Source organism: Cebus imitator, unplaced genomic scaffold, assembly GCF_001604975.1.
Source record: "Cebus imitator isolate Cc_AM_T3 unplaced genomic scaffold, Cebus_imitator-1.0 Scaffold48, whole genome shotgun sequence".
Taxonomy (NCBI): domain Eukaryota; kingdom Metazoa; phylum Chordata; class Mammalia; order Primates; family Cebidae; genus Cebus; species Cebus imitator.
In genome coordinates this window covers 6667492-6680890 of record NW_016107363.1, presented here as the reverse complement: position 1 = coordinate 6680890, position 13399 = coordinate 6667492, and the positions used below count along the sequence as shown (strand labels likewise).

The window sequence follows — 13399 nt, the reverse complement described above, 5'->3', positions numbered from 1 at the left end:
CTCACCGCAACCTCCGCCTCCTGGGTTCAGGCAATTCTCCTGCCTCAGCCTCCTGAGTAGCTGGGATTACAGGCACGCACCACCATGCCCAGCTAATTTTTTTTGTAGTTTTTTAGTAGAGACGGGGTTTCACCACGTTGACCAGGATGGTCTCGATCTCTTGACCTCGTGATCCTCCCACCTCGGCCTCCCAAAGTGCTGGGATTACAGGCTTGAGCCACCGCGCCCGGCCCGAGAGTTTCTCTTTGACCCAAGTAGGACTGAAAAGGACTGAAAAGGGATGACTTTCCTAGTATATATGTCAGTGCTGTCTAATGCTATGTGACCCTGAAACATTCTTTAGTACTCCTGCTTGCTAAAGTCATCTTGCAAACTCTCAGTTGTATGGGTCCCATGCTTTGGGAAACTCAAGTTACACTTCTTAGTTGAGCTCTGATTCTTGGCCATTGGCAGTTCCTGGTTCTTAATGCTTCAGTTTTTCTGCTTCCAGCCTCTCCCCTAGGTACATAGAGTATTCTAGAAATAAACACCAGTATGGCAGGGGAGCTGTCTTTTTAAAGGAAAAGAATGTTGTAGAGATAGGAATAAATTGCCTACTCTATCTGTACAGAAAGCTCAGAATTGTGCTTTCTTCAATTAAAGGTCTGGATTTATTTGACCTTGTCAGGGAGAGTGTGCAGGGTTTTCTGTAATAAGTCCAAACATTGCTAAATTGATCATGTTCTACAAAAGCTCCTTATGGAAGACTTTATTCTGCTGTTAAACAGAAGATGGAGCCAGATGAAACCTTTGCTGAAACTGACTGTGTTATCATGTCAGGCACTGACAGAGCAGAGTGGGGTTTTTTTTGTTGTTGTTTTAATGATCATGCCTTCATTTTGGGGCTATCATCACCAGTGTCAGAGTCTATGATATTATATGGCTTTGGGCATAAACTGTTCTAATTCCTAGTCCAAAGGACACCCTGCTGCTCAGTAATAATTCACAGTGGCCCTCAGCAGTTTTTAAAGACTTTGTATGATGTGGAAAAGTCTTCTTAAAGCTTTGTCAACTCATTCACAGCCCACAGTGTTCAAACAGATCTGTACAAATTCCCTTCAGTCTACAATTAACTTGCTTACCCCTTGACAGTGATACCTTTTAGCAGGGTAAATTGTAGCCAGTGTTAAATAGGTGAATTGTTCAGGGATTTAGGTGTGCTGGGAAAATTGTTTACAGTGACTAAGAAACTGAGGGGGCAGGCCAGGCACGGTGGCTCACGCCTGTAATCCCAGCACTTTGGGAGGCCGAGGCGGGTGGATCACGAGGTCAAGAGACCGAGACCATCCTGGTCAACATGGTGAAACCCCGTCTCTACTGAAAATGCAAAAAATTAGCTGGGCATGGTGGCGCGCGCCTGTAATCCCAGCTACTCGGGAGGCTGAGGCAGGAGAATTGCCTGAACCCAGGAGGCGGAGGTTGCGGTGAGCCGAGATCGCGCCATTGCACTCCAGCCCGGGTAACAAGAGCGAAACTCCATCTCAAAAAAAAAAAAAAAGAAACTGAGAGGGCAGTTGCATCAGAGGCAGACAGTGCTTATGCCCTGGGAAGGTGGCAGGTTTCATCACTGTAGACTCAGGACTGCACTCAGAATATGTGTATGTAATGAAAAGAACCATCTAACCCACCTGTGGATGCATCCGTCTCCTTCTTTAGGCTGGGAAGTACTTGCTAGGCAAAGCCACTTGAAGATGGAGAGCTTGTGTCTTCGTGGAGAAATTAGGGATGATGAATGTAGATACCTAACAGCAAAGAGGTTGCAGAGACTGAGGAAAGGCCACTTGAAAAATATAAAAAATAGACAAAGTCGAGCTTGGTGCAAAGGCTTTTGGAGTTAGAGACCTGTTTTGTAATCATGACCACCAGCTGGGTGACCTTGGGCAAGTTATTTAGCCTCTCAGAGCCTCAGTTTCCTCAGCCTATAAAACGAATGAAACACCTGCCTTTCCTATGTGACAGGGCTGATATGCTATATCAAGGGTTGGCAAATGACAGCCTACAGGCCAAATTTTGCCTACACCCTATTTCTGTGAAGTTTTATTGGAACATAGTCATACCTATTCGTTACATATCTTCAATGGCTGCTCTCTCATCCAGTGGCAGATTGAGCGGCTGTGATAGAGATTCTGTGGCCCACAGTGCTGACACAGTCACCGTCTGGCCCTTTACAGAAAAAGTGTGCTGACCCTTGTGCTCAGTGGATGTGAGGTTATACTGTGCCTCCATGAACTTGTTATAAAATTGAAGTAAGTATCAGTTGATAGAAGCATAGGGGAGAGATCACTCCATTTCCCAGGAAAAGTAAGGAAAGCCATGATTTGTTAGATGTTAATGCTTTTTCTTGAAGAAATCTCCATTACGTTTGGTGAATCCTGCACACTTAGCACAGATGGCTGGGAATCAAGGCAGAGGGCCACACCTGGCTTACAGGTCCTTCCAGGTGTTTTCTGTATTGGGGAGAATGATGGGACTTGAAATATATATTTATTATGTATTTTATTATGTATTTATATTTGTATATTTTATGATATATATGTGTGCATATATACACCATATATGTGTATACACATATACATACACATAAAATAGAGATGAGGTCTTGTGATGTTGCCCAGGCTGGTCTTGAATGCCTGGCCTCAGGTGATCCTTCCAATTCTGCCTCCCAAAGTGTTGAGATGACAGGCATGAGCCACAGCACCCAGCCTGAAGTACTTTTCATTCCGTGCTAGAATGAACTGTATTGCAAGCTCATAAGACAGGGCAGGGCAGGGCTTCTGATTCATCTGGGATTCTAGTGCATCTTATGTGTCAGGTCGTAGTCTTGGTGCTGGGACGCCCAGTCCTCATTTTCATGCATCCCACATTGTAGTCTTCAGATGTGTAAGTCTTTAGGAGGACATCAGAAAGTACACTGTAAACTACCTTTTTGGCTTATTCCCCCCCTAACTTTTTTTTTTTTTCTTTCATAGAGACGGGGTTTCACCATGTTGGCCAGGATGGTCTCGATCTCTTGACCTCATGATCCACCCGCCTTGGCCTCCCAAAGTGCTGGGGTTACAGGCATGAGCCACCGTGCCCAGCCCCACCCCCCCCAACTTTTTATCATGTATTTATTTTTTGAATTGGTGATTGTCGGTGTCACCTTACATTTGGGTGCCACTGTCAGAGTCACTACCTGCGGGGGTCTGTCTTGCAGACCTTGACTCAGCGACGGATGAATAGAGTACACTGACACACAGATATTATGCTTGCTAGTTAGGCTGAGGGTCTGTGTGGCTTCTTACAGACTCCTTAGAGAGTGCTGTAAACAGTTGTGACTACCAGCCCTCCCCAGCCAGTGAAACTTGCATTTATTTAGTAAAATTTAATTGACAAAGGCTTGAGTCAGCACTACTAGAGTAAATATTAAAGCACAGGTTCTGATGCATAAATCAAACACTATTAGAGGGTATATCCTTGGTCAGCTTCCTCTTGAGAGGACGATCTGGCTTAAAGGTTACTTTTAAGACTACATGAGTAAACAAGTTAGGTAAACTCTTTCACATACTTTAGCTATTTGTTTTACTTATTAACTAAATGTAAAAGGGATTTGGGCTCCATTAGCCAAAACTTCTACTGAAACTATGAAAAAACTTTTGGGCTTTCTAAAAGGGTTTGAGACTATATTCTGTAACTTTCTTTACTATTTTTCCCTTAATATTTTTTGATACTACCTTGAGTGAATTCACACAGGTTATATATTTACATAACAACTTAAAAGTTTTAAAAAGTGAAAAACAAGTTTCCTGTCTATTCCTGACACTTAGCTATCTAATTCTCCACCTTAAATGGAATCGTTACTGGTTTCTCATATCCATGTATACATGTACATGTTCATTGATTTCTTTAAAAGTCTCTTTTTTTTTTTTTTTTTTTAAAGAGGGTTCTCACTCTGTTGTCTAGGCCGAAGTACAGTGGTGCAATCATAGCTTACTACAGCTTCAAACTCTTGGGTTCAGGTGATCCCCCTGCCTCAGTCTCCCAAAGTGCTGGATCACAGGCATGAGCTACCACGCCCAACCTGTCCTTTTTTATTTTTTAAAATTGCAAGCCTACAGAAAGATTGAAAGGAAAATATCATGTAACCTTCACCTGGATTCCCCAGTGGTTAGCATTTTACCATATTTGCTTTATTTCTCTTTCCTTTCTTCCCAGCAACACAAACACACACATATTACTTTTTCTTTCACAAATGTTTTAAAGTGAATAGCAGATAACATTATACTTCACCCCTTACAACTTCAGCAGACATCTCCTAAGAGGGAAGATATTCTCCTACATACATACATAACCACATTCTCATCATCATACTCAAGAATTGCATCACTAATACAATGATATTGTCTAATACCCAGTCCTTACTCAGATTTCCACATTTGTGCCAACAATGTCCTTAATAGTGTTTTTTATAAATCCAAGCTCCTCTGAAAAATTCCTTATTACTTTTAGTTGTCACGTCTATTTGTTTTTTTTGTTGTTGTTGTTTTGTTTTTTAAAGCATTTGCCTGCTTTGCTTTCCTCCTGATCGTTACCATTCTGGGAACTTCACTTTTCTTGTCCCCGTTGCTTCTTTGCCTCTTTTCCCTTGAGACAGAGTTTTAATATCATCATTCTCTTTGGCCCCTGCAGGTGTCAGCCAGCCTGAAAGAGCAGGATGGATCTCGATGTGGTTAACATGTTTGTGATTGCGGGTGGGACACTGGCCATCCCAATCCTGGCCTTCGTAGCCTCATTTCTCCTGTGGCCTTCAGCACTGATAAGAATCTATTATTGGTAAGCCAGTTTTATAATTGATGTTTTCAAGAGCATCATAATATCTGCTTGTTCTTTTTGTGGTTGTTGTCCAACATTTTATTAGGAAATAATTCAGACATACAGAAAAGTTAAAAGGTACTCATCCTCTTTTGAATTTTGGGACTGTTCTTGAAGAATATTACCAGATCAGATCAGTTATTTCTGATTTTTTTTTTTTTTTTTTTGAGACAGAGTTGTGCCCTGTCGCCCAGGCTGAAGTGCAGTGGATGATCTTGGCTCACTGCAACCTCCACTTCCTGGGTTCAATCAATTCTCCTGCCTCAGCCTCCTGAGCAGCTGGGATTTTACAGGTGTGTGCCACCATGCCCAGCTAATTTTTTGTATTTTTAGTAGAGATGGCGTTTCACCATGTTGGCTAGGCTGGTCTTGAACTCCTGGCACCTCGGCCTCTCAAAGTACCGGAATTACAGGCATGAGCCATCATGCCTAACCCTTTCAGGTTTCTGATAGCATGTTTCCCAACCCACATTCCCAAAGTCAGTGATTCTGTCTTCAAACAAGGATTATATATTTTTATGGGAACTGGTTTGGTATCTTCTTGATCATTGGATTTTTTTTTTTTTTTTGAGACATAGTCTCCCTCTGTCACCTAGGCTGGAGTGCAGTGGCATGATCTTGACTCACTGAAACCTCCACCTCCTGGGTTCAAGTGATTCTCCTGCCTCAGTCTCCCAAGGAGGTGGGACTACAGGCATGTGCCACCATGCCTAGCTAATTTTTGTATTTTTAGTAGAGACAGGCTTTTGCCATGTTGGCCAAGCTGGTCTCGCACTCCTGACCTCAAGTGATCCTCCCAGAGTGCTAGGATTATAAGCGTGAACCACCATGCCTGGACTTGATCATTGGGTTCTGACCCTGTGATGTCCTGACAGGTGCAGCAATGTCACTGCAAAATGAACAGGAGAGAGCAGAACCATTGAGATGGCATGTGTAGGACAGAATGCTTTTAGAGTTGTTCTAGAAGTATTCATTAGTAAAGAAGTAACAGAAAGGAAGAGAAGTTTCCAGAATATGTCATTCTTGGACCACTGTTATTATTCTTGCCCTATCTGGATACCACCTGTCCTTTTCTTTTGTGTTTCCTTTAGAGAGAACCATCTTTTTTAAAAAATCCTTAAATCAATTGCTTAAAAAAGTGATATAATTATCACTCCCTTAAGTGGAAAGCTTGCCATAGGTAAAATTAATATCAAAAAGTAAAAATAAACAAAATGACATTTAACAGGCTTGTTAAATTGTAGCCTAGATACTGTTGCCTACAAAGGGCTGGCAGTCTCCTTTTACTCTGTTACAAAGCATGAGCAGTGTGAAAGATGTAGCAGCTCTGAGTTGAGGCTTTCTCCTTGTTGGAACCAGGTTAACAGTCAAAAAGAAAGTGAGTTTCTCATGATGTGCTTCATTACCTTTTCATGCCACTGTCTAGTTATCAAATGAAATCGCCCTTCCCTCCCCCATGGTGTACAGCTCCTGATGAAGGGAGCACCGAAATAGACCTGGCTCCTCTCTATGCCATAGATAAACCCATTAAGATCTAACTGGGACTTCGGGAAGTCGGAACTCACTTCTGTACATAGAAGAGTGCAGGGAGGGTGTTATGCCCTTTATCTGCCCTCCTTTCTGGCTCCCTTTTGTTTCACTTTAGTGTGAAATTTTCTGCCTGCCAGCCAGGCTCTGATCCTTGAAAGGAAACTAAATGAATGGAAGGGAGTTTTTCATCTTTCACTCTTACTCTCTGGGGGCTGGGTAGAGAGTTGTGACCCTTTCCCGGAATCACCCAGGACCCACCTTCTGTATTGAGAAAGCGAGACTCACTCTGAAGCTGAAACGCTGTTGCCCCTGCAGTGCTGATGGCAGGAGTATGTGCTTTGTGGGTTAAGGCTCCTGGATGGCCCCTGACATGGAGAGGCCAGAGTTTGCGTGCCCTTTCTCATGGTCTTGCCAAGGCATCATGGACTGCCACACACAAATGCCGTTTTTACTAACTATATGAAATTGAAGCAGAGAATGCAATTCACTGATGTGGCTCGTAACCATGGATATGGCCCATAACCATGGATATGGCCGTATGCAGAGATGTGATTATGTAAAGGCTAATTCCACCCACCTCGTTTGGAAACCAACCCCAATGCTGCATGGTTCCCCAGCAGTTCCCTGGGCTGTTGAGAAGACCTTTCAGAGTCAGGTGTCAGGGTAATGTTGATGTTTGATTTTTAATGTGAAAAATAAGTTGATAGCAAATAATTTGCTTTTTTAATTAAGTTAAAATCTGTGTAACATAAAAGCCACCATTTTAAAGTGTACAAGGCTGGGCACGGTGGCTCACACCTGTAATCCCAGCACTTTGGGAGGTTGACACCAGCAGATCACTTGAGGCCAGGATGTTCCAGGCCAGCCTGCCCAACATGGCAAAACCTTATCTCTACTAAAAAGACAAAAAATTAGCCGGGCATGGTGGCATGTGCCTGTAATTTCAGCTACTTGGGAGACTGAGGCAGGAGAATCCCTTGAACCCGTGAAGCGGAGGTTGCAGTGAGCTGAGACCGTGCCACTGTACTCCAGCCTCAGCAACAGAGCGAGACTCTGTCTAAATAAATAAATAAATGAAACATAAATAAATAAAGTATACAATTCAGTGGTTTTAATATATTCAGAGTGTTGTACAACCGTTACTATGATCTAATTTCAAATTCTTCCACCTCCCCAAATGAGTCCCCGTACCTAGTAGCCATTACTCCCAGTTTCTCCCTCTCTTTATCTTCAGACAGCCACCCATCTACGTACTATCTCTTTAGATGTGCCTTTCCGGACATTTCACATAAATGGTGCTATACAATGTGTGACCTTTGTGTTTGGTTTCTCTCGTTTAACATAATGTTTTCAAGATTCATCCATGTTGTAGCATGCATCACTTTTTCACTTTTTGTTGTGGTTGAATAATATTTCATTGTGTATATATAGATATTTTGTTTATCTATTCATCTGTGATGGACACTTGGGTTGTTTCCACCTTTTGGCTATTATGAATAATGCTGCATAGCAAATAATTCACTTTTATTAACAAATAATACCACAAAAAAACCCAGAGAGGCCCCACAGCACAGAGCATTCAGACCTTCTTTAATTGGCAGTTTGGATGCATGGGGTCTTAAAGCCTGTCACCCAGCTCAGAGCCGTGGCTGAAAGACAAACACAATGCTCTATTTTGTGAACTCAGGCACACAGGCCAAGAAGAAAACCCAGCTGGTTGGGGAAGATGAAAATCCTAGAAAACCTTTCAGATCATGCCAGGTGGCATTGTGACACGGGGGATTATGATTTTAGTAATAAAACCCATGATGCCATTGCAGAGAGCTGTCAGCAGTCCTGTGAGGCACTTCCTCCGCATCACCGAAATGCACAGACTGTTTCTTCCAAATAGCCTCACCGCAAGTGACATTTACACGATGGTTGTCATAGGATGAGCAGTATCACCATGAGTCACTCATATCCCTTAACCACAGCGACTCCTCCAAAGGCCTTCATTTGCTTGGCTGCCAATGATGACCACCAGTGAGTTCACCTTGCAGACCTAGGTGGGTCAGGTTAATTTTCAGGATTGCTACACAAACAGGAACAGCAGGCAGTAGAGGCAGCTTGGCATCTAGTCCCTGTTCCCCGCTGCCGTGCCATACGAGCATAAGGGTTTGGTGAAGTCATCACATTGTGCAAGCTCCTGGAGTTCCCTCTGGGATCATCTCAGCTCCTCAGGGAACAAGAACGGGTGTCCCCAGTAGGCCACAGCAGGTCTTCAGAGCATCTCTCTCTGGGTCTAAGTGTCCCTGGAGCATGGCCAGCACATTTCCACAGCACTGTGGACTATGGCTGCTCCTGCAGGAGGTACCAAATGCTTCAACGTGAGTCAACAGAGAGCCACAACTGGGGATGCTGTGGCCACTTGCGGATGACATCAGGTCTGATTTTCATTGTGTAATGAAAATATCAGGACTTTTCACAAGATGAAAAAGACTGAGATTTTCTAAGATTTTTGTTTTCCCAAAAAAACTCAGTTGTCAAATCAAGGTAAGAAATCATAGCAAACAGTTCACTTCTATAAATATAATAAAGAAAAGGGGATAAGAATCGGAAAAGAAGAAATAAAACTGGCATTGTTTGCAGATGACAAAATTGTGTACATAGAAAGTACAAAAAAATCTATAAATAATTTGTTGGAATTAATAAGCGAATTTGGAGCTGGGCACTGTGGCTCATGCCTGTAATCCCAGCACTTTGGGAGGCAGAGGTGGGCAATTGCTTGAGCCCAGGAGTTCGAGACCAGCCTAGGCTGCTCACTGCAACCTCTGCCTCCCTGGATCAAGTGATCCTTCCACCTCAGCTTCCAGAGTAACTGGGGCTACAGGTGTATGCCACCTTACCAGCTCATTTTTGTAGTTTTTTGTAGAGACAGGCTGAAGTCCTGGGCTCAAGCATTCTACCCACCTTAGCCTCCCAAAGTGTTGAGATTACAGCTGTGAGCCACCACGTCCAGCCTGGTTTATTTCTTTTTATTGTGGTAAAATATAGATAACTTTTAAAAAATGGAAAATAAGTGTTGGTGAGGATGTGGAGAGATCGGAAGCCCCTGTGCATTGCTGTTGGGAATGTAAAATAGTGTAACTGCTATGCACAAGTTTGTTGGCTTCTCAGAAAGTTAAACATTTAACATGATCCAGCAATTCCACTTTGAGTATCAATCCCAAAGAATTGCAAGCGGGGTCTCAGTGTGCACACCAGTGTCCATAGCAGCGTTCTTTATAATAGCTAAAAGATGGAAATAACCTAAATGTCCAACAGACAAGTGGATAAACAAAATGTGGTATATACACACAATAAAATATGATTCATCCTTAAAAAGGAATGACACTCTGATGCATGCTATTAATACAACATGGATGACCCTTGAGAACAGCTGTGCTAAGTGAAACTAACCAGACACAAAAGGACAAATTTTGTATGATTCCACTTTTACCCAGAATAGACAAACTCATAGAGAAATAGAATAGAGGTTGCTAGGGGACTGGGGGAAGGGAAGATGAGGAGTTCATGTTTAATGGGTACAAAGTTTCTATATGGGATGATGAAAAGTCCTAGAAATGGATAGTCGGGATGGTTTTACCATGTTGTGAGTGCACGAATGTCATTTATTGTACACTTAAAATGGTTAACATGGTAAATGTTATGTTATGCCTATTTTACCACAGTATAAAAAAAATCTATAAGTATTTTTCTTCAGAGGTTCCTGTTAACTAGAAAAAGAGACTTACAGAATGAGGGCTGTGGAATGAGGGCTGTGGAGTCCAGGAGGCTTTATCAAAGACGAACCCCGGGGAGGCCCTCTTTGGAGCTTTTCTATTTAGGTCAATAGAGCCTTCAATGACTTCTGTCCCTGAAAGAGGAGCAATTTGGCTCCTGTACTGAGATTGTAAAAGATCTTGCTCTTGAGACATCTATTCATCCCACCTTAATTCTTCTCTTTGTTTCTGTTCTGTAAGGTTCTGCTTTTGTGAATTAGAGGTACAGCAATCTGTTCTCTATTTTCTGTTATCATTAAACCAAAGAAGTTGTTTTTTCCATCTGGGCCACTAGTCTTTTAGAATTTTTCAGCTGACCTGGTGTCTTAGAGTTGTCTTCCTACTCTTTCCTTGAGGGGATCATTTGAAAATATTAGTTCTCTGGGTCCGCCTGTAATCCCAGCACTTTGAAAGGCCGAGGTGGGCGGATCATCTGGGGTCAGGAGCTCAAGACTAGCCTGGCCAACATGGTGAAACCCTGTCTCTACTAAAAAAAATACAAAAATTAGCAGGGCATGGTGGCATGTACCTATAATCCCAGCCACTCAGGAGGCTGAGGCAGAAGAATTGCTTGAACCTGGGAGGCGGAGGTTACAGTGAGCCGAGATGGTGCCACTGCACTCCAGCCTGGGCAACAAGAGTGAAACTCCATCTCAAAAAAAAAAAAAAAAAAAAAAAATTAGTTCTCCAGCTCCTTGTTTCTGGAGCCTAGATAAAGTTGTCCAGTGGATGCACCAATTTAATGAAAAATATCAAGTGGTACCAAAGAGCTCCATGTGGTAATGAAGAAACCCTCAATTCCTGAGTCTGGCAGTCTGGCCACCTTCCGACCCTGTGTCTCTTCACTCTGGTTCAAGTCATACTTGGCTCTCCCCCAGGCCCTTGCCTCTGCTGTCTCTACCTCCTGGCACCCCTTTTCCAGCCTCCAGCTGATATATGTTGAGTATCCAGTAGTCTGCTGAAGTTTCATCTTTTCCACTAGGTCCTTCCAGCTCTTCTGTGATCTTGCATTGTACTTTTAGTTATAGAGAATTTGATGATTATAAAAACGTAACCTTGGCTGGGTGTGGTAGCTCATGCCTATAACCACAGCATTTTGGGAGGCCAGGTGGGCGGATCATGAGGTCAGGAGATTGAGACCATCCTGACCAACATGGTGAAACACTGTCTCTACTAAAATACAAAAAATTAGCTGGGTGTGGTGGCACGTGCCTGTAGTCCCACCTACTCAAGAGGCTGAGTCAGAGGAATCACTTGAACCCAGGAGGTGGAGGTTGCAGTGAGCTGAGATCCTGCCACTGCACTCCAGCCTGGCAGTAGAATCAGACTCCATCTCAAAAACCAAACAAAAATGTAACCCATTTGAACCCTACTCCGGGTACCAAAAATAATAAATAAAAAATTATTTTAAAATAGAAAGGTAACACAAAGAAAACGTAAATTACCCATAATCCCTGGAATAATTTTCTTCAGTGCTTCTTTTGTTCTTCCTGCCTCTCTCCCCAACCACCTCATCTATGTATACTTAATGGTTTTTTTTTTACAGAATTGGAATCCATGCTATTTTAAAATATTGGGTCCTGTTTTTTCACTTGACATCATGTCATAAATATTTTCCCATGTTATTTAATATTCTTTGAAAGCTCAGTTTTAAATAATAACAAAATATGACATTGCCTAGCTATATGGTAGTTTAATATATTTCCTGTTTATGGACACTACGGTTAGTACTGATTTTTTTTCTAATTTAAATAACACATAACACTGGCTGGAACAGCATTAAAAATTTTTTTTTCAAGGTTTCTGCTTATTTCCTTGAGACAGATTATTCTTGGAACTGTAATTACTGGGTCATCAAGGGGCATGAGGTTTCAAAGATTCTTGATATTTTATGCCAGATTGCTTTCAGAAAGGCTGAACTTTATAACTGGTTATATATAAACACACACACACACACAGGCCACATGCAGTGGCTCAGTGGCAGGATCACTTGAGTTTGAGACCCAGCCTGGGCAACACAGGGAGACACGGTCTCTACCAAAAAAATTTAAAAATTAGCCGGTCATGGTATATGCACCTGTAATTTCAGCTATTCGGGAGGCTGAGGTGGGAGGATCAGTTGAGCCCAGGAGGGCAGGGCTGTAGTGAACCATGATTGTGTCACTATACTCCAGCCTGGGTGACAGAGTAAGATCCCATCTCAACAAAAAACCCCATCACTTTTCTAATTTAGAAGCTCATAGAGGGTATTAATATTTTTAATAAATTTTTTATTAAAAAATTTGGGGGGTTACATAGTATATATATATGGAGTACCTGAGATGTTTTGATACAGGTATGCCATGTGAAATGAGCACATCATAGAAAATGGGGTATCTGTCTCCGTAAGCATTTATCTTTTGAGTTACAACCACTCCAGTTATATGCTTTAAGTTACTTTAAAATATACAACTAAGTTATTGACTATAGTCACCCTATTGTGCTATCAATAGTAGGTCTTACTCATTCTTTCTATTTTTTTTGTACCCATTAATCATCCCCACTTCTCTTCTACCCCCAGCCACTCATCCCAGCCTCTGGTAACCACCCTTCTGCTCTCTATGCCCATGATCTCCATTGTTTTGATTTTTAGATCCCATAAATAAGTGAGAACATGTGATGTTTGTCTTTCTGCGCCTGGCTTATTTCACTTAACATAATGATCTCCAGTTCCATCTATGTTGGTTCAGTATTCATATTTTTAATTACTAGTGAACTTGAACATGTTTTCTATGTTTGTTAGTCATTAATATCTTTTCTACTCTGAGGTACCTTTTCATTTATTTTGCCTAGTGTTGAATTGGGGTTTTAGCATGGTTGAGATCAGTTTGTAAGCTTTTTATTTATTAAGGATATCAATCTGTAGCTGTCATATTCATTGCAAAATTTTCCCCTAATTTTTCCTTTTAATTTTTGGCAAATGATATATTTGGAAGGACAAAATCATCTTTACATAATGCTAATAACTATAATGTATTGAATGCTTAACCATGTCCTGAGCATTGAACAAAACTTTGTACATGGATTACCTCATTTAATCTTTGCTATATTCTTAGTGGAATGTAGCATTTCCTCATATTATAAGATTACATAGTGTCTTATTCCATTTTGTGTTGCTGCAGCAGAATACCACAGACTAG

General features: G+C 41.9%; 1 protein-coding gene across 6 annotated transcripts in view; it reads left to right on the top strand.

The window, feature by feature from the left end:
- ABHD6 (abhydrolase domain containing 6, acylglycerol lipase) overlaps positions 1-13399 on the top strand; it is a 56867-nt gene that overhangs the window by 17646 nt on the left and 25822 nt on the right. For 5 of the 6 annotated variants that reach the window (XR_005200036.1, XM_017527449.2, XM_017527450.2 and 2 more), the window contains one exon: positions 4708-4851. Coding sequence is in view for 5 of the 6 variants with exons in the window: in XM_017527449.2 (XP_017382938.1) it covers positions 4733-4851 (119 nt within the window). In the remaining variant the exon portion in view is untranslated. Of the gene's footprint in view, positions 1-4100; positions 4186-4707; positions 4852-13399 lie in introns of those variants that run through there. The other variant, XM_017527452.2, reaches the window with a different exon arrangement.